This window comes from Crocodylus siamensis, chromosome 9, assembly GCF_052110815.1.
Source record: "Crocodylus siamensis isolate JL-2025a chromosome 9, ASM5211081v1, whole genome shotgun sequence".
Taxonomy (NCBI): Eukaryota; Metazoa; Chordata; order Crocodylia; family Crocodylidae; genus Crocodylus; species Crocodylus siamensis.
Window position 1 is genome coordinate 24,521,081 of NC_143403.1, and position 21,459 is coordinate 24,542,539.

Genomic DNA, 21,459 nt, shown 5'->3' on the forward strand with positions numbered 1-21,459 from the left:
TGGATCGTTACCACCCTGGAATTATTTATTCAGAGGTTTCTTAAAAATTCATCTGTTGACAATGCTTACAATCAAATATAGCTCATCTGTTATAGAAGAAAAAAAGTGAAAGCATGCATTCATGCAAACTTTCTCATGGATATTAGATAAATGTATATGAAGTATGTTTTGGGGAGAATGACTATTCAGTGAATATCTTTAACAATACATACTATTTGCTTTCTGGCATATAAAAAAATCCCCTAGCAAAGAAGATGTGCAAACACAACTCTAATTTAGAGCTAGGTTAATTCATCATACACACTTACCTGTTTTATATGTATTTAAGTAAAAGATCTCCAATACTACAGTAGCAGATGAGGAATGCATGGTTGTATGAGGGAAAACCAAGGAAAGAAATTAATGAGTGTTTCCTTTAGTTTTGAAGGTGTTTAGGTCCATGGACACTTTGATCTATTGTGCCAGTAACTGATGCAGTCAAAACCTAGCTCCAGCACTCAGGGAGAGGAAAGCTCTCAGGAACTTAGGGTCAGTTTCATGAAGAGTTTTCAATATCATGATAGGGACCTTGATCTGGATTTAACACATTATTTGTGTAAGTGCATGTCCATATATTTGTCTTCCATAGCGCTTGTAACATATTAATTTAGCTCAGAGATTTCCTTTCCCATATCCCTTTTACTAAAGGCATCTTTGTTCAGAATAAATAATCATCTGAAAATTTCTGACTAGGAATTGTGCTTTCAGTAAACACAATTGATGCATATACATTGTCTGTTGGCTGTTTGTATTATTGCCATCTGTTGGGATGGCATGGTGCCTGCTCAAAAGTTCTTTGGACCCTTGCCCTAGGGCATAGATGACAGGCACCAATGGGTTTAGCTGGGCAGCCTGGATAACAGTTCCAAGTGCCATCTCTACTGTAGGAAGTCCCTTCTCTTTGCCAGCACTGCCACATTGGAACTACATGCCTCCTTACACTTGATCACACATGTTGACACTTGGGTGCACTTAAGTGCATTAATGACTCAAACAATGACTTTCACCTGGTTCCCTTTTTTTCCACTCTGCATCACTTCTGGGTATTCTGCACATGTTAATGTGAAGTTATGTACACTTTGTTAGCCAGGGTGAGTCACAGAACAGCATAAATGGTATCTGAAGCAGAGGGGCTTTATATGGTACAGAACAGACACTAAAGTACTAGTCATTTCCATGCTAAGCCTCAGGTGAATCTTTGCTATGCTGAGAGCTCACACTGTCTTGTAGTAATTCATAGATTCGTAGATTGTAGAGTCGGAAGGGACCCCGAAGGATCATCATGTCCGACCCCCTGCCCCAGTCAGGAAAAGGACCAAGGTCAGACAACCCCAGCCAGGTGTCTATCTAGCCTCCTCCTGCAGACCTCCAAGTTAGGTGATAGTACCACCCCTCTTGGGAACCCATTCCAGATTCTGGCCACCTTTACTGTGAAAAATTTCTTCCTTATAACTAATCTGAATCTACTCTCCACTAGTTTGTACCTGTTATTCCTAGTTACTCCTAGGGGTGCTCTGGTAAACAGCGCATCTCCAACTCTCTGTTGTCCTCCCTTGATAAACTTACAGGATGCTACAAGGTCTCCCCTTAGATGTCTGTTGTGAAGGCTGAAGAGATCCAGATCCCTCAACCTCCCTTCACAGGGTCTTGCACGGAGGCCACTAGTCATAAGAGTGGACCTCCTCTGGACCCTCTCCAGATTCTCTGCATCCCCCTTGAAGTGTGGTGCCTAGAACAGGACACAGTACTCCAACTGTGGCTTGACCAGTGCTGCATAGAGAGTGAGCATCACCTCCCTCGATCTGTTGGTTATGCATCTGCTAATGCACGATAAGGTGTGATTGGCTTTGTTGATGGCTTTGTTACACTGCTGGCTCGTGTTCATCTTGGAGTCAACTATGACTCCAAGATCCCTTTCAGCCACTGAGCTGCTGAGGAGGTCATCCTCCAATCTATAGGTGTGCTGGGGATTCCTCCTCCTAGGTGGAGTACCTTGCGTTTGTCTATGTTGAATTGCATCCTGTTTCATTCTGCCCATTGATCCAACCTGTCCAGATCAGCCTGTATCTGCTCCCTGCCCTCCAGTGTGTTAACTTTGCCCCATAACTTGGTGTCATCTGTGAGCTTAGAAAGGGTGCTCTCCACACCCTCATCCAAATTGCTGATGAACATATTAAATAACACTGGTCCAAAGACCGAACTCTGCAGGACACCACTGCCCACCTCCTTCCAGGTCGAAAATGACCCATCCACCACCACTCTCTGTGTGTCATCCCTAAGCCAGTTTTCCACCCATCTGACTGTGTAAGCATCCACTTCACAGCCTGCTAGCTTCCTTATGAGAATAAGATATGAAACTGTATCAAAGGTCTTCAAGTCCATGTAGATGACATCTGCCTCAGCTCCACTGTCAAGGCAATGTGCTACCTGGTCGTAAAAGGCTATAAGGTTTGCGCTGGTTTCCCATGCTGGTTTCCTTTCAGCATCATTTCCCCTGCTGGGCCTTCACAAATGCGCTGTTTAATGATTTTTCCAGTGTTTTCCCAAGGATAGAGGTAAGACTGACTGGCATAAAGTTACCTGGCTCATCCCTTCTCCCCTTCTTAAAAATGGGCACCATGTTGGCCCTTATCCAGTCCTCAGGGACCTGGCTGGAGCACCATGAAGGCTCAAACACCCATACCAGCAGCTCAGCTATGACACTGACACAGGTCACAGGTGGTGCTATATAGCGGAGATGCAATGATCTTCTCTAAGAAACTTAAAGATAAATGTTATCACTCAACCTTGTCAGACACAAGAGAACTGAAGATCTCTGGAAGCTTCTCTTTTGCGACTAGAAGGGGGCATGGAGAGTAAACAGGCAATATATGATGTGTATCTTTACCACTTGCACCTTCCCAAGGGTCATAAGATTTATTAAGTATCCATTTCATTTTTGGACTATTGTAATTATTCACTTTCTGCCCATTCATTGCCCTAAGATACAGGCAGTCCTCGACTTACAATGTTTCAAGTTACAATGTTTCATACTTATAATGTTTATAAACTGACACCCTGTTTCAACTTTCTGACATCAGTTTCAGCTTTACAATGCTCGATCTGACGCCACACCACATCAGCGAACAAGTTTGCTGCATCACCCATCTCCCTGGAGAACATCTGTCCAAACTTCCTTGGACACTTTCTTTAAGAAAGCAGACGAGACTCCAAAAAACCTGCAGCCAAGACTCCTGAGAAGACTCCAGCCAAGAACCCTTCAAAAAGTCCAGCCAAGAACTGTTCAAAAAATCCAGCAAAAGTCACCTCAAAGAAGTCCTTCCAAATCAATATGATTCCTATTTACAATATAAATACATTAACATAGTTATATAACTCATCTATAATTGATTGAGTAAAAAATTCCTAGTTATTTCTGGTGAAAATAGGGTATCAGGCCTTGGTTCAGGAACCAATCCCCCATTATAACATTGTTTCCTATGGGAAAATCAGTTCTGAGTTGCAACATTTTGACTTAAGATGTGGTTTCTGGAACCAATTGTGCCATTAGTCCGAGGCTGCCTGTACTACTGTCCAAGCAATGGAAGAGATAGAGGTGATGAAAGAGATCAAAGTTGTCACCATTTGAAAACAAAGGAGCAGTAAACCTGCAGTGTTGGCGGCACCTAATAACTCCCAGCTGATTCTCAAGTTACTACATTAGGTGAGAAAAAAGGAGCAGAGACAGAAACAAAAGATTTTGAAGAAGAAACAAGAGCAGGTATATAAAGTTGACAGCGTAAATAATACCAAGCAAATGAGATAAAGTACACTAAAGAATCCAAGGTATATTTACATAGCACAATGCAGTTGTGGACAAAGCTAGTTTGGAACAAAGCTAGTTCTGAACAAATTTAGGTTTGTGTATGGCAAAACAGTTAGCTTCCACTTAACTGTTAGCACACCACTCCTTCCAGGCTAATTAGCTCTGCTGTGCATATTACGTATGGCAGTGTTGTACTAACCTGGCTTTGCTGCTTCTGGTATATGAGCTATCTTGTTCAGAGCTAATTCAGGGATCCCTACATGGTATTCCATTGTGCCATGTAGACAGACTCATAAAGACAAGTTGTGTGCTTTTCCAGAAAAGTAGGCAGCCCAAAGGGCATCACCTGCTTTCCCCTGCATGGATTTCAATGTGCTTTCTAAGGCTGTCAAGTCTGTCCATGTTTTGCAGGGTAGATTGTCTTGTAGATAACAGATGTGCACATAGAGTATAGTGTCTTGCTCTGTTAGACAGAAAGATGCTGCCAAGCCACAAAGAGGAACATAGTGGTGGTAAGCCACTCTTGGTTTGGAAAACAAGAACAGATTCAAGATAGCTGCTAGGTGACCTTACATAGTTCCTCATATAGGATGCCTATACATGAGCTCCAAAGCATTTTAATTGGAACAAGTCAGAGCAGACTCAATTAATCGAGTCTGCTGAAGCATACTAATTAGAAAGTTTCAGCGTGCTGCAACATCACGTGTATTCAGAGTCCTGCATTTCAAAACGGCAACAGAGGCACTGTAGCTAAAACTCATTGAATAAGCTTTAGTTAAAGCACTCTCGTGGCCATTTTGAAACACAGCATGCTGCAGAAAGGCTGTCCAAAAGCCACTGTAATTAAAACATCCTCCTCCCCACACCCTGGAGCACGTGTATAGAAACCCACAGGCCACATCCAAATGAGCGCAGATGTGTGGTAAGTGGTACTACAGACCCCTCTGCAGCACTACACATGCAGGCATTTTCCAAGCTGCTACCTTGCAGTACCAGAGGGGGCAGAGGGGGGGGCTGATGCCAGGAGATCCCAGGGTCAAAAAAATCCACACCAAAAAAAAGCGGGATAGTGCACATGGCAGCAACGCATGCTGCCCAAAATCAGAGACTGGCTGGCCAGAGCCACAATCCAGCTGCCAATCAGGTTCCCAGCTGCAGGAGCACTGCAGCTACAGCCCCAGAAAGCCCCCAGGACCTCAGGTTAGGCTGCTGGGAGCAGCACAGTTGCTGGCCCCAGCCTCCCCTACCACATCTGGGATAACCTGCCATGTGCTAGAGGTGTGCTGCTGCTACTTGTCGCTGGGGAAACAAACATCCACACTCATGTGGATGCAGCCATAAAGACTGCATCTTACCTGGGGAAGAGCCCAAACCATATTCCTGAAGAATTCATGCCCATGTCTTAAATTTGGTAATTAATAATGAGTGTGCCTGCACCGAAATAAGATTTGGAACAAATTGTATTTTCTCCCTCAACTTAGTATATAGACACGTTCTGCAAACCAGAGAGCTAACAAGCAATCTTCTTCATAACCTTGACTATGTATCATGAGCAGAACTTCCTTTTTTGCAGTATGTAAAGGATGTTCGGCCACAGAGACTCAATACGATGGTTATATGCCTAAAGCACTTTCAATTTTTAATTATTGTTAGTTATAATTATCTGCCTGTGTCTGACTGAAACTCAGCAATATGACTGGAATGGATTTTGTTTTTCTTGTAATTTATTAGCTTTATAACTAATAATAATTAAAAATTAAAAATGCTCCAAGCACACAGTGTAATCAACTTTTTTTTTTTAAAAAAAACCTACTAACCAAATCTGCTAGGGTAACTGACTAGTTCATTATTTTTAATTTTAAAATGAAAAGTGATAGCAGGAAAAATATATACATTTATAGATTCACGAAACTTAATGACTTAAGCAGGGCAAAAAGCACTGAACTGTATTTTAAAGAAACATATACTTTGCTTGCAAACATAACTAATTCAGTATAAAATTTTGTTAAAACTTTCTATCGAACCATGATTTATCTCTACAAAGAGTCTCATGAGGCATCAAATCTAAGTTTAGTACAAACAGTAAAATATAGCACAAATTACAGAAAAGGAAATGCTGTTCTTTGCCTATCACAGTTGAGGGACAGTGTCTCTTCTCACCTCCAGTTCAAGGAGACACTTTGTGCAACAATCTCAAACAACACAGACCTTTCTTCACATCAGGATTGCCATGGGCACTTTAGGGTGCAATTTCTAAGATATGGTTTGACATGTTGCATGTGTTTAGGATTGTCTGGAAGAGAATTTCATAGCATTTGACAAAAATTTTATTTAGCCTCTCCATAGCCCTGGGTGGGAAGTCAATAAAGCACCTCCATTGATGATTGATTGAAGCAGAGACATTCAATGCCCAACAATCCAACTTCAAATGAAAAGGCTGGGAACAGCCCCTCAATCTCTGTTCTTACACCTGTACTCTAATCAGTGAGTCATTATGTTCAGTTCAATGCAAGGGGTGCTTTTGCACATGGTCCATTCCCCAAGAAGCTCCGAGAGAGCAGGGTCTCAAAGAGATGCAGTCCCTTCCCTCCAGCTTGTCCTCCTGGAACAAAAATGGCCATTCTGGGAGAAAAATAAGTCAACTCCAACCAGAGAGAAACCATTCCCAGAAGAGTTTGTCCTGGGAAAATGAATTTTTGCACAATTTTCTGGCAACTTAACTCCTCCCAGTGACTAACAGAAGTGGAGCTGTGGAGGAAGGTTCCTGTGCTTTCCAGAGGCTGGGGTCACCTTGGTCTGGAGAAGGTGCAAGGGGCAGCTGCTGTCATCCCTCTCACCCCCACCCCTCGCCATAGACTGAGACAGGAGGGAAGGAGCATCTACAGGGTGCTCTCCAATACCAGGAGCTGAATAGAGGGAGCAGCCTTCTGCATGCTTTTCTCTCCACGGCATAAGAATCAGGCAAGAGACTTTGCCCTGCTGCTCCAGTCTCTCTGGGAATGGGAGGACTAAAACAGCTCATGCTTTCCCCAGACCAGGAAAACCTGGGTCACAAGAAGGCACGAGAAGCAGTGGAAAGGGGGCAGTTTTAGACTGAATGTCTCTACTGCTCCCTCTCCCAGAATTGTTTCTAGTGGTGGAAATTTTCCATTCTTAGAATTGAGCATTTGTATGTGGCCCTGGGCAGTTCCAACAACTGCTGGAGATGGGGGGCAATGAGGAGGGTCAAGCCTCATCTTCTATCCTAGTCCTAACTCTGATCTCTTATAGCTGGGGAACTTGAGAAGGTCCTAGGGGGTACACACGGGCAGGTGGGCACAGAGTGCCACCATGCACCATCCTGCCCAGGCACTGCCCGCCTGGCCAGATGCAGGGGGGCAGGAGAAGGTTGCACATGGTGGCTGCTGCTGCTCCGTGTTCAGCCGTGTGCCACCCCTCCCCCCCCAGCATCCAGTTGTGCACCACGCCCTCCCTTCCCCCACTCAACGTCCAGCCGCCAGGGTTGCATTGACCCAAAAAGGTTGAAAACACTTGTCTTATAGCACCCGCAGTAGGAATCAGGAGAAATGTAATGTGGTTCCTGCAGATGGGCTTACTCCCCTGCACAAAGCTAGATGAGGCTGTTACTGAGTACCAAGGCCATCATAAGAAAGGAAGAAAGGATGTGCTCAATCAAATGCATCTACTAACAAGGGCAGGAGAGAGCTGATACTAAAAATGATGGTGTCCCATGCTGAATTATTATTACACTTGATTATATGTAGCTCCTCCTTTTTATTTTTCTTTAATAGTTTCAGGGCCTGATCCAAAACCTCCTGAAAACAGTGGAAACACTCCCAAAGTCAAATGGCAATGGATCCAGCCCACAATGTTAATGACAAATCATTAATATACTCAATGCCACTTCTGCATGGCAATTTTTGGGATGTGCTCACATCTCCAGCTTTTGACATATACTAAAATGGAAAAAAAAAAAAAAGCCAAAAGGTACAACTCTGGCCAGTGAGTCATGGCATGATCTTTCTTTTTGATATTTACTTTTAAAGAAACATGATACTTAAAATGACAGAACATTCCTTTTGTGAAGCTCCTTTAATTTAGTGGTTTGACATATCTCCAAATCTGAATAGAAAGGAAAACCATTTATTCATAGCAGACAATAAAACGCCTCAACACCTGCACTGGGAAAGGCCTGGCAGGTACACTGCTCTCTCAGTACCTGGATTATTTGTGCACTGTTTATTATATCCCTTGCTTTAGTTTTCATCAGTTGTAATCATTTAGGAGGAAACAGTATGATTAATACCACACAAGCAAACAGCAGGAATTAATCCTTTAAATACAAATACTTTATTGGTTATGCGACGGCTCCTTGGAAAAACAGTGGGGCAAAGAGCACAGATGAAAACCATCATTGAGTTCCCTCAAATATCACTATTCATTTACAATTTGCTTAATGCAATTCTTAATGCATGCAATTAAGAACTTGCATTTTGCAACTCTGATTAACAACACAAGTTTAACTATCAACTATCAACAACCAATGTGTGTCATGACTTCACTCCATCTTCTGACTTGGCAGGGTTCCCTATTTCAGTTTAAGTAGGAAAGACTAATATTTCACTCACTGAAGGACTTTCACTAGTTCATTTCTCAAGCCTTGCTGTACTGTGCAGCATTTCAGCTTCTGCAAGGCAGTACATTAAAGGCACACTCAGCAGCTAATGATTAGTTTGTAATACAGGTCCTAGAAATCATCCTGTGTTTCAAAGGATTCATTTGCTTTCTGCAGTATAAGTAAGGCTAAATTCAGTTTTCATTTGACTTCTCAGATATGTCTACACTTGCTTCATTAATTACATTTTAGTAGGAGGAACAACGTTCTACAGAAACAAAGTACTGCAGGTCCTGTGTAAATTTACTTCTGTAAGCACTATGCCACAGAAAACACTTATCCTGAAGATTTTCATCACATTCCCAGGTTTCAAAGCTTCTGTACCCTACCATCCTCTGAGCTGCAGTTATAGAATATTGCACTAATTTGCTGCTACACGTGCAGGGGGACCACAGATCTGCCATATTCTTTCACTAGCTTTCTTCCACCCCTAAAGTAGCATATCCAAAGTTTTACATCTGTTTTTTTTCTTCTATCAGATATCTTTGCTCAGCAGTATTCATTTTTATTATGTTTTTAGGGTGTCTGTGTCATATATAGAAAATTCATCAGAGCCAGATGCTGTTCTTTGTGACATCAGCATCAGTGGAGTTCCTCCTAACTTAAACAAGGGGACCCAAGAATGATCAAAAAGTTAGAAATGTGTTCTTTTCCAAAAAGTTCATTTCAGCCTCATTTGTTTTTGTAGCTTTCCCTGCCTGTATAGGACCTCAAGGCTTAATAACTACTACAGAGCTGGAAATGGAAAGCTTTTTAATTTAAAAAAAAAAAATATTTTGCTACTCAAGCAGCAACTTGAATTTCTTCCCATTCTTGAAATATAAATTTCCAGTGGCATTCTGCTTTACTACATGCCCCCTTTTACCATATTATACCTACAACATCTCTTTAAAAAAATATTCACTTAGCAGCAGGGATAACTTATGGCATGCCATGACATTTCCAAACGTGACTTCACCCCCCACAACCTATGCTCTAATCCTATCTTTATTTTTCTACCCTTCTTTAAGGTTAAGGGGGACAAAAGTAAGTTTTTCCTTATAAAATATAAATATTAGGTTTTAAAATAATTTTTTAGCTATTTCACTTAAAAATAGATGTGAAATAAAGAGAATGTCCAATTTTGACCAAAAAGGAGTTATTTCTGTTTTATGCCAATGGGAAAGCAAGATCTGAACTGAAAAGTCAAATTCATCAAGCAGAACTATATGATGGATAGAGTCTTTAGAATACAGGAGAAACTGCAGTGCTCAGACACTGAAGGTCTATGCAGATTTAACTGTTACTAGCAGCTGAACAATTCATTCACTAAATAATACTAAATCTTCATTACTCAACTAGCAGACAAAAATAAAACAAACAGCCCAGGAATTTAGAGCAGGCAACCTACAAATGAGCAACTGATGAGATAATCATCCCAAATAAGGTTGCTAGTTCAAAAATTTTCAGCATTCCTAATGGATTCACATGTACTCTGTGCCTTCTTTCACTCAGGTATTTCAATTAACAAAATCCCCAGCTTCAAGTAAACACACATTTCTGAGTCACCACTACATTCAAGGCTAAAACTGTGCAGTTAAATATTGAATTTTCATTCAGCCAACTCCATTTGAAATGACTTGTGTAATTACTGCAAGCACAGGAATTTTAAATGCACACAAATCCTGTGTAAAAACTGGAAAATTACAATTATAATTTAAAGTTATCTGATGAAAGCTGCTATTTGCATAGATTGTGCTATGCGTAACACTTCAGAATTTAAACACTATGTAATTAAAATAGTTAATTGCAAAAAGTGGTTGGTTGTTAGGACTATAATTTAACAAGGTTCTCTGTATTTGACCGTCTGATTTAAAAGGTTAATGCAGTGACCCAGGAAGCCACTGCACCCATTTTAATTGTGCTGGCATTCTGACCAAAGACCACTTTAAAGGAAAAAAAAGGGAGGAAAAATTCTAGCTGGCTTTGTGAGCCACTGTTGTCTTCTTAAAACCTTCACAGTGAGAAAGCATAAAAACAAAATATGCTGACTTCATTAAAATATTAACAAGGTATAGTTAAAACTTTTGTACACTTATGCAAATGTGGTTGCTAGAACAAGGGAAAGAAGAGGTTCCCCTGGGAGGAAAAATATAAAATCAACAAAGTGAAAAGATCAACCATCCTTCCACAGCATGACAGCACGACACAAGAGGCAGCAGCTAGGGAATTCGGCAAGATAAATAAAAACCCTCCAAAGTTTAAGTAAATCATGGTTTATAAAGTTAATAGATTTAAATGAGGCATACAGTATCATTCTATAAAAAGATTATATTTACCAGGGGACACTGGCAGTATTTTGGTAGAAGTGTTAAACAGGTAAAATATGTATGATGAGGACGGCCAGGCTGAGAACCTCCACATGTGCTGTTTAAAAGTTAAAGCTCCGGTCATCAATTTTGTTGTGAGATAATCAGATATGCAGGAGTTTATTCTGCTGCTAAATTAACAGTAAGTTTGAGTGCTGGGGCAGGTTTTCTACATTTGAACAGGTTTAATACTGAAGGTCAAAACTTAAATTTTAAGCATAACTGATTCAATGTTAACATTCCCCAATACTGTTCCAAAGAGTTTCTCCTATGCTAAATGCTAAACTGCATGCCTGCAGCCAGTGCCTGCATGTGCAGCAGCAGGGGTGCAGATGCCCCTGAGGGATCTCCCAGAGTCCTTATGCCTCAGGCAGACCCAGTGCCTCCAGGGGTGTCGGGGGAGCATGGATCAGAGCATCTTTTTGAAAAGATTCAATGCATGCATTCGCCAGCACAGGCCAAGGGGTGTGGGATAGGGACCCCCTTCCCTTTTACCTGCTTTCTTTGAGAGGCCTGAAAACAATGGACATGGTGCCAGTTATGCCAGCAGTAAAACTGGCATATAGTGCCTAGTTTTAAGAATCTATTATGCACCAACATGTTGCAGCATCTGTGGATAATCCTGATTAGAATGCTGTGTTTAAGTAACACATCCATTCTTCTCTTCTTTCTAAAGTAAATCCCTTTACTTTATACCTAATATTGGGGCAGGGGAGATGTCATGATGTTAGCTCAGCCTTTGTATGCTAATCAGTCCCTAAATTATTAATAGAGAAAAAGAAATTATTTACACCATGCTTGACGTAGACATGTCAGTACGTAGCAACACTACTGTCAAGAGAAATACTCAGAAAGAATCATGAGATCTGTCTTGTCTTATTTATTTATTCCAGCCATGCTCAGAGACCCCGTTCTCCTGATGGCACCCAGGGAGTGAGAGAGACTAGGACAGTTGTCTGATGTTGCTGAGCAGGAGGGAAAACCATGTTGAGGTGATGCATTGGTTAGAGATATTCTAAATGCCATGCAGCTTGACGATAGGGTTATTACACACAATCAGAATATTTCCTGCAGCTTTGAATTTACTCGTTTCAAAAACATACCTGAAGTTCTGTCTGAAAGAAGAACTTTTGTGGGCACTGGGAACAGTCATAAATTTTATCCTCCTGCCCATGGACTGCAAAGATGTGCTGCTGCAGTTTATTTGCCTGTACAAAAACTGAAATAATACAGTATGATCAGAGGTTAATTTTGCTGTAGATAACATGCTGCTAGTTTGGCTGCACATTTATTATTGTTGTAAACATTTATGGTCCAGTGTTATTTATCAATAAATAATTGATATTTTTGGTTCAATTATAATTTCCCTTATAAACTGGACAATATTAATAAATTAGGTATTACTGCTTGATGTGTTGCATAGTTATAACAGGTTCTAAATATTATACAGATGTTTGAGATTTGACATAAAACCACCACTCTCCAATGTGTGGATGATTAAAAGAATTTATATTGTGTAACTGAAGAAAGAACATCATCTTTTCTGCAGACATACTTAAGCCAACCATAAGTGCACTAGATTTATTTGTAATGAAGGAGAATTGGACCAGCAGAGTGCTTGATGGTTAATCTGAAGGATGTGTTGACCAATGCAACATTTTTTGATAACCCCACACAACCAGCGTGAGAATGCAAAATATAACAGACTAAGATATAATAACACAACTACCATCACAACTGTGTTACAATTTATACCTAAAAGTTATTCAGGTTTTGTTGTAAAGTTGTGTTTTGAAATGAAGTGTGCTAAATCGAATGACTACTTGGTTAAGATTTCTCAGTTTACTCTGTGTCCAATTTTCTTGGTTCTTGGACTATGTAATATTAATGCAGCTTATTTATCTGAAATCAGGATTATAGGAGGTCTTGGAATAGGCCACACTAAGCCTAAAACACAATATACAAAGCCTCAAACTGTGGGTCAAATCCCAAGACGTGCTTGGGATTTGACCCACAAGGGAAACTGGAAGTACCTTTTCTATTTTGAGATCTGGCCCTTTATTTCCCTCAGAGTCACATTCATTTTCAAAAAGGAAATGAGACACAATTTTAAGATAAATAGCCTGTATTTCACAAGCATTTTGCAAAACAGAGATGTCAACTACCATTTAAGCAAGCAGACAGAACAAGAAGCAACAGATCCTTGCTGTCAGTTGCATTAACCAAGATCATACTCATTTGCTTGGCTGAGGCACCTTAGAGTTAACAGGAGGCCTTCAGATTTAGTAGTAGTAGTAGGCATATGTCTGTCTTGTGAGACAACAGAATTACACTGAGTGAGAGACCAGCTCGCTGAATGTAATCCTTGCTTGAAAGATGAAGTGAAGCTGGAATGCCTTCTCTGGGGCACAAAAGCCTGGGCAGCGTATATTGGAGACACTGAGCTGCCCACACTCCAGTGTTCCCCTCTCTGGCTTGCTGGTTTAATCCAAAGGAAAGGCAGGTGCCGGTATGTTTGGAACCAGCTTGGCCACAGGAGCTGCCAGAACAAAGGAGATCATCCATTTGTCCATCTAGTGGGGCTCCAGATATGTACTCTCTATAGAAAAGAATAGGGGCTGAGCATGTGTTTGAGAGTACACTGTCCTTACAACAAAACCCCATAAAATAGCAGTTGTCAAAATGATACAATATTAGGGCTTGGGTTTAAGAAGCCCTTTCTCATAATAGTCCTCCCACTGTGAACTGTCTATAGGCTGCCTGAGTGTGTAAAAGTTACTTGTTCATAAGAAGGGTTGCAAGAACAGGTCCTTCCTTCTCAAGCACTATATAGAAAATAAATTGCATCTTCTAACCAATAGCTGTCATTTAAAAAGGCCTGTAATTATCAGAGGGAATGCAGAGAACTTCTTGAGTCTTGATGCAATGCTGCCTAGTGTCAAAAATTGAAGCTCTGTTCTTCAGTGCTAGCTCCAGTTTTAGACAGATGATATTTTAAACATTTCCAAGACGAGTGGGTTTTTTTTTCCTTAAGGAAAGGAATACTGTATTTTAAAAATCCCCTGTGTGTCATTTCTGGATCAAGCCATGCACACTGAGGCTTGTCTAGGTCTTACTGTCTTACCTGTGAAACAAACAGGGCATTTGAATGTGCCTCCCATCCCCTCAAAGCTGTGCTCAATCAGGTGACACAGAAGCTTTGCTGGAGAGTCAAACATCTGGTTACACAGCTTGCACTCATGATTGATGCCTTCCTCTGCAAGGTTCAAATGATACAACTTGTTAGTGACACAGCAGATTAGTGTCTGAAATGCAGTAGTCTGCTAGAAATGCTAGTGCTGGATTGCACAGCTTCAAGGACCCAAAGACATTACAATGTCTATGTCCCCATTACAAAAGCATACATAGTCACTTGTACAATGCATTCAGGTGTACAGCCGCAAGTCAAATTTAGGGGCATTTATTTTCAGCTTTGATGAAAGTGACACTGTGATCAAACCACCAGTAACCTACACTCCTGTTCACAAGCTCGTGACAATATTGTATCTCTCCACCTTGCATCTTACCACAAAGGCAAAACATCACTGCTCTGGATATATACTATTTAATGCTCAAACAGCATTTAAAATGAATTTATCAGTGTGAATTCAACCAGCACCACCAAAAGCAGACTGAAATGTCATTTCCCCCTCAGAACATACTGCAAATATGCAGCAGAAGAAGAGGGAAGTAACAGGAAATCGTAAAAGTCCACAGCAGAGTGTCTGCCTTAATTTGCTATTTCCTGTCTTTTCTCAGGTTGAAGTAAGGCTATTAATGATACGTCAAAGGTTCGTTTTAAATTCAGATTTCATTTGATACCTATTTGTTTAAAATACCTTTTATGAAGATAAGTGGAATATAAATCCATTTAAAAATGCCCTGAACTTCTGGTTCAACTAATGGATAAATAGTCACAATTTTTGTTATTTTTATATGCATATTAACCTCATATACCAATCTGTTCTGGGAGTGTTTGGAGGAGGGGGGAAGTGTGTGTTGTGCTGTTAGGTCCTTTTTGGAGATACTAAAGCAACCTTTCAAAATATGAAATATATCTGAAAAAACGTGTATTTATTTGCACAAAATGGAGGAAGCAAACTGGAACTGCATGAGTATCTTGCATCTCTTTCACAGCATGCCAGCATTACTAATATCTTTGCAGGTGTTTGTATAAATGTCTGCTAGAAAACTGTCCTCTCATTAAAAAGATACTGACAAAAATTCATTTTTTAAAAAAAAGTTCTGGTCTCTGATATATGCACCACCTTATTTTTAAACCTCAGAATCTCATCTAACTTAAATTTTTAGTTCTAAAATAGAAGAAAATAATTACAGTATATTATGAGCTAATCTCCTGCTAAATGTATTTGGATCTTTCATATAATCTAAGCATTAAAAAGCACAGAAACCAATTTATAATTGCTTTTATATTACCGTTTTACAACTTTAAAATGGCTGAACAGAGGGAAATTATTGTTTTCTATCAGGCCTCTGGTACTCAAGGTATCTCAAAACCCTTTTACAAGGTAACAAGTTAAACATTAGTAGAGCAGTAACAGTGAAGGCAAATAGAGCAGCCATTATGCACTTGTAATAGCTCAGACCCACATGTAACCTGGATATTAGAACCTGGCTTTTTGCTGAAAACAAGGACAGCAGGGAGAGTTGGTGGTTTGCAGGTTTGCAGATGGAGAGAATTCCCAGAGCACATGTGTCTTAAAGGGCCCTAGACACACCATGAGGATATCATAAAAAATCTTTTGAGTGGTGTCTTGTGCAGTATTGCACTACTGCATACTCCAGCATCGAGCTGTCCATGCTGCTCCAAAGACAGGTATACTCTTGAAACACTTCTTGTAATTGGTGCTCTGCTCCCCATATTGGCTGTAACACATACAGAGGAGAAAGCAGAATGCTGATAACAAGAAATGCTTCAGCAACACTTCAGCATCAGTGAATCATGGATGACTAGCTCCAACCACTGAGGCTAAAGTACAGACATTCAAAAAGCCCAAGCCTGAATTGATTCAGTCTTTGCAGGTTAGTCTAACCTACATAGATTGAACCTGCAAGCAAGTAGTCATTCACTTTTGATTCCGGAAATGCAGCCACATGCCTGCAGTGGCTCAGGCCAGAAGCCCAAGGGCGCTAGAGTGAATCCTCCTTTCCCTTCTGTAGTGGCCTGGCAGGGGCAGGCTGAGCTAAGGAAGGGGGCATGGCCAGGCCTTGGCAGGCCAGAGTATGATTGGGGAGGGGTTTAAATTCTCACTCTAGCCTGCAAGGACGCCAGCCAGGATGGGCCTGGATGGGGAAAGGGAAGCAGCCCTTGCCAAGCTTTTGGGGTGGTAGAGGGAAGGAGCATGGTCTGACCTCAGCCCCTGTCCAGACGCTGGCCCAGCATGGCCCCCCTAAGGTGAAGGGGTGGGGAGAGGGTTTATTTCCCCCCTCCCTCCAGGACCCAAGCTGGGGTCTGCCTGGCTAGAGTGCAGAAGTCCCTGTCAGTGTCACTCCCCCCTTGCTGCTCGAGGGGCAGGAACATGGCCAGATGCCTGCCTGGCATGGCCCCCTAAGGCAAAGAAGGCAGGGGGGAGGTTTATCCCCCCCATCTTCTTTCTCTCTTACCCCAGGGGACCCCAGCTAGAGTCTGCCTGGGCAGGGTGCAGTAACACCTGTCAGGGTCGCTCCCCGCCTTGCTGCTCCAGCGACAGGAGCAGTGTTGTGGCAAAACATCGGCCTGGCATGGCTCCCTGAGGCAAAGGGAGCAGGGTGGGGGTTTATTCCCCACTCCATCCCCTCTCCATCCCAGGGGCTGCCAGCCCCAGCCACCACCTTTGCTACTCACCCACCTCCAGGCAGACCCTGGCTGGGATTCACCAAGGGAAGAGGGGAGGGAGGAGAGAAGGAATAGTTGGGGTCTGCCTGGCTGGGGGTGAGCAGCAGAGGCAGCAGTCAGGACTGGCCAACCCCAGCTGTGGTCCCCCCAGTGAGAGAGGAAACAGAGGCAGGAATAAATCCCCTCCCTGCCCCTCAGCCTCAGAGCGTCATTGCAGCCAGCATCTGGCCACACCCCCGCCCCTGCTGCTGGAGTGGTCCCTTGGGGCAGGGGGTGGCAGAGGGGGAAGGGAAGGAGGAATAAATCCCCTCCATGGCCCCTTTTTCTCAGGAGGTCATGCTGGACAGCCATCTGACCATGCCCCTGCCCCTGGAGCAGCAAGGCAGGAGGGAACCTGACAGGGGCTGCTGTGCCCTGGCAAGGCAGACCTCGACTGGGGTCCCAGTGAGAGGGGGGAGGAAGGGAAGAATAAATCCTCTCTCTGCACCCTTTGCCTCAGAGGGCCATGCCGGGCTGGCATCTGGCTAGAAAGCAGAGGGGTGAGGCCAGCCCTGCTCTCTGGACCATAGAGTACAGCCCAGCCCTGGGCTGAAAAGCATGGTGGGACGCTGGGGACTGTGATTTAACTTAAAGCAGGAAGAGGTCTGGGACAGAAATTCCATAAACCGATTTGACCTCAATCAGTTAAGTCTGATACTACATTCAACCTGATTTATCTTAAACCAGTTTCGGCCATTTTTCAACTGGTTTATGTGCACTGAACTTTTGTTCTGTTACAGGTTTAAACTAGTTTCTGGTCACTTAAACCAGTTCGTGTGTAACTTCTGTCTCTAGCCTTAGACGGTGCTCACTACTGGTGCCTGGCACCTCCAACATTTAGGGCACTTTTCCCTGATTCACACTGTGCTCCTCTCTTCACAAATGACAGCAGAATACATAGTAAAGATTCCCAAAACAGGCTAATATTCCAGTGGATTGAAGGAGGAAGCACTGTTTTTCTTCCCCTTCATAATATTTGGTGGAGAAAGAAATGGGAGGCTGAGGAAAGAGGGAAAAAACCCAAGGGGTCTGGGAATGAAGTAAAAGTAAAAAAGGAAAATACAATAGGAGAGGAAGGAAACACAGAAATGAGGAGCAAGGCCCAGGACCACAGGTTCTCCTCAACTGTGACCATTTTAGAAATTCCTTTTTTGGCCCAAATTAAAAGATGCTGGGAAAGTTCTCAGAACATAAGCATTCAAGTTTGAAAAGGGCTAAGTGATCTTTAACTAACAGCCAGGACAGCCACCAGAGAAAAGGATATTTAACTGTTCATATGAATAGATTTTAATAGTGTATTATTCCATCCAACTTTCTAAGAGTGTCTTACATCCAGAGTTTCATCCTGCAGAAAATGGTATGGGTTAGTAGTCAATCTCAGGAAGGTAAAGAAAGGAGCATGTGTTTTTTGATGGAGATGCTATAGTGCCCTGCATCACATAGCTGTGAATACCGACAATGCAGTATAATAAACATGTAGAGTATGCAGTAGATACTATGGATATGGAATAAACTCCTTCAACTAGTAAATCAGAGAAATCATGTTTGAATTCACTTTCTAGCCTCCACATACTGGGCTATTCACAGACCAATCCACCTGTGTTTCATACCATGGCATATTGTCCTGTGTGAGTCTATGTGTACATAAACAAACACTGATTAGAAAATTCTTTCCTTGCAGTTAAACCTTTATAATTTAAGAAAATTAAAAATGGAAAATATGTATAATATTCAATGAGTGACTGAATTACATTCTTCAGGTCTTCGCTTGTTTAATTAGGTAACCTGAATTGCATTTTTTTTGCATGATCCCTGATGTATTTAAAATAGTTAAACCCTTAACAAACTAAAACTAGAATGAAAAATAATAAAACATAATGGGTTCCTGCAGATCTGGAAATTTATCCCACTCGAGGCAAGACCTTTTGATTTGCAAATCCACTTCTGAATTATAAGGCCTTCTCCTCACCGGTGGGGGTTTTTATTCCACTCCCACAGGAGTCCATTATGTATTTCTTGTATCTATAAAACCATCCAGGAAAAAAAAAGTGGGGGGGGGAAGTACCATGGTTAGCATGACAAACATTTCTTTTTTCATGCACGTGTATCCAAAATATGAAAATGCTCAAAGATATAGATAGAATGGTTGCTATAATCACTCTCTTCTCTATAGTGTTTTGCAGCATATAATTTTACACAGAAACACAGGGATACATACAGAGATATCTATGCATCTTTGTAAAATAACTTCCTTGAATTATAGAAGATCTTATAGGCACATGCAAGGCAGCAGAGTGATGACAATGCAGAGTCTGACTGATAACACTCCATTCAAACACGTAGTGTGTTGCTTTGGTAAGAGAAAAACATAAAATCGTTTCCCTCATTTTTATTCCATTTTTTTAACATGACAGGCATCCATAACAGACACATACATAACTCAAGTGAATTATGCAGCCCCTCTCATTTGTAAAATAAAATGCAGATTTTTACTGCTTGCTGTGCTAGATTTTAGCCCATTTCTCCTTAAGTGTATCTGTGTGAGGATCTATTGATTTTAACACTGAACACATTGCAAACAAGAATGTTAGGTCTCTCGCCTTTTTTTCCTAAGCTCAAAATAATAAGCATTAATTTTACACTTCATTTCTCAAAAAAATAATAGGATGTGCTCTTGTTTAAAACAAGCAGGCCTGCTGGATCCTGTCAGGCTGAAACTATGTCAGGCCAAAAGAGGAACAGAGTGCTTTGTGTAAAAGTATCATGGGGAGATGATAGTATCCTGTAATGTTCTCAGTACCTACTTTTGTCTCCAAAAGCATTTGATCCCTGGCAGACACATACTTATTTCCATACTGGTCTTGAGGGAAGCCAGTAGGAATGAGAGCTGATTATCTGAATCCTGAAGGTGAAACCTGGGTGGTGCCCACTGATGTCAAAGGCAGGCATTTGTATAAATTTTTAGGTACATAATTTACTGCCTGTTAGTGAGGCTTAGTGGGTTGCACCGACCCAGTTGAACTGCAGTGGTGAAGCGCACAGCTCATTGTTCTTAAGTTCAAATGCATTTACATGATGGTTCTAAATATGTTGATAGGACACTTAATAGCACTTACACTATCATTTTGCCCATTTTATAGTGGGAATATACTTCTCCATAAAGCTATTTCTGTTGCAGCAATGTGCATTTAATACATATTACAATGAGTCTCTAAGCCTCTAAGAGAACCGACAATAGCAGCCTCCTGGCGAGGATGCAGTATAATTAATAATGCTGTATTAAACCCACGTACTGTATCAGTTGCATTTCTAATTATAACTATATTAATAGCAATATAAAAGAGTGCATTAACACTGTCATGCACTGACATGTTATCAAACCAATAATAAAGAAGAGAGATGAAGAATAAAAAAGGCATCATCTTTATGGTTAGTTAAAACTTCTCTTTCCAAACAAAATTCTTCTTTATGGAAGAAAATACAATAGTCCCAAATTAAGTCGTGAAAACATTTAAGACAATCTGACACTCATTTTTGACAGCGACATGTAATCCCACACTGTAGTTCCCAAAGAATAGTATACTGTACTACTATTTTATTGCAGCAAATTTAGGTGATAAAAGATGAAGATCCTTGGTACAGTGAAGCATATACATTCCTAAGTTAACTACACTTCTAATAAACTTTGATATACTGAAATTCAGTGCAACAGAGAATTAATATACCAGTATCACAGAGAATTGTATCTTGTCCATTATATCATAAATCTAGGAAAATTACATGGGCTATATAAGGAACACTCTAATTATAGTATATAAATAAATATCAGAATGAGCACATGGAAATAAAATGAAAACTGGAAGAAGTTATTCTATTTATGCAATTCATTTCCACCTAAATAAGTATTTAAATTTGGAAATTTAAACCGGTAAAACATTCAAGGAGCTCTCTCCATATTATTTCTAGGTGACTATAAACAGACTGGGAAAATGGGCAAATGAAATAGGCCAGATAACATGAAAATGCCAGTACAAACAACAAATGTAGAGGCAGTGTAGGGAAACTATAATTTCACTATAGATGGATGGAACTGTTTCACTATTGATTTTTCATTAAATAGTACAAAGGAGAATGTAAAACCAAGCTCCGATGAGAGAAGCCTTTGGAGTCCAAGCAAAGTAGGGTCACTGCCAGGAAATGACGGATCAACAAATGTTCAAATTGGATTGTTACTACCATGTCAGGTATGCAGGATGACGTTACTGCACTACCATCGGTTACTTAAGAAACCTTCCTACAGTACAAAACATTTGGGCAATATTTCTCTTTTATATTTTCATAATTAATCCAGGAGGATATAGTTGCGCCCTTCTTTAAGTCCCCAGAGAATGCTTTCCAATATCTTTGTGGAGAGAAGGGACCCAAGCCGTTTCTCCCTAGTGTGTTTGGAAGACACAAATGAGCTCTGCTAGCCCTAACTTGGCACCAGCGGGACAAAGACACTCTTCAAAACAGTACCCTGACAATTAAATAGTCTGGGTTTTGAAAGGCTTGGGATTGATGGCGTGGACAGTGGAAATATCACCTGGGGAACTGGGTGTAGTCCTCTGAGACTTGCTTGAGGTCAGTTACTATAGCAACACAGAATGAGCTCAACCTTGTAACTGACCCTTATCTT

General features: G+C 41.2%; 1 protein-coding gene across 7 annotated transcripts in view; it reads right to left on the reverse strand.

Moving 5' to 3' along the window:
- Positions 1 to 21,459, reverse strand: part of ZNF423 (zinc finger protein 423) — a 316,969-nt gene that overhangs the window by 16,967 nt on the left and 278,543 nt on the right. For all 7 annotated transcript variants that reach the window (XM_090063764.1, XM_090063768.1, XM_090063765.1 and 4 more), the window contains 2 exons: positions 13,992 to 14,123; positions 11,971 to 12,086 (listed from right to left, as the gene is read on the reverse strand). In XM_090063764.1, the coding sequence (XP_089919890.1) occupies positions 11,971 to 12,086; positions 13,992 to 14,123 (248 nt within the window). The remainder of the gene's footprint in view (positions 1 to 11,970; positions 12,087 to 13,991; positions 14,124 to 21,459) is intronic.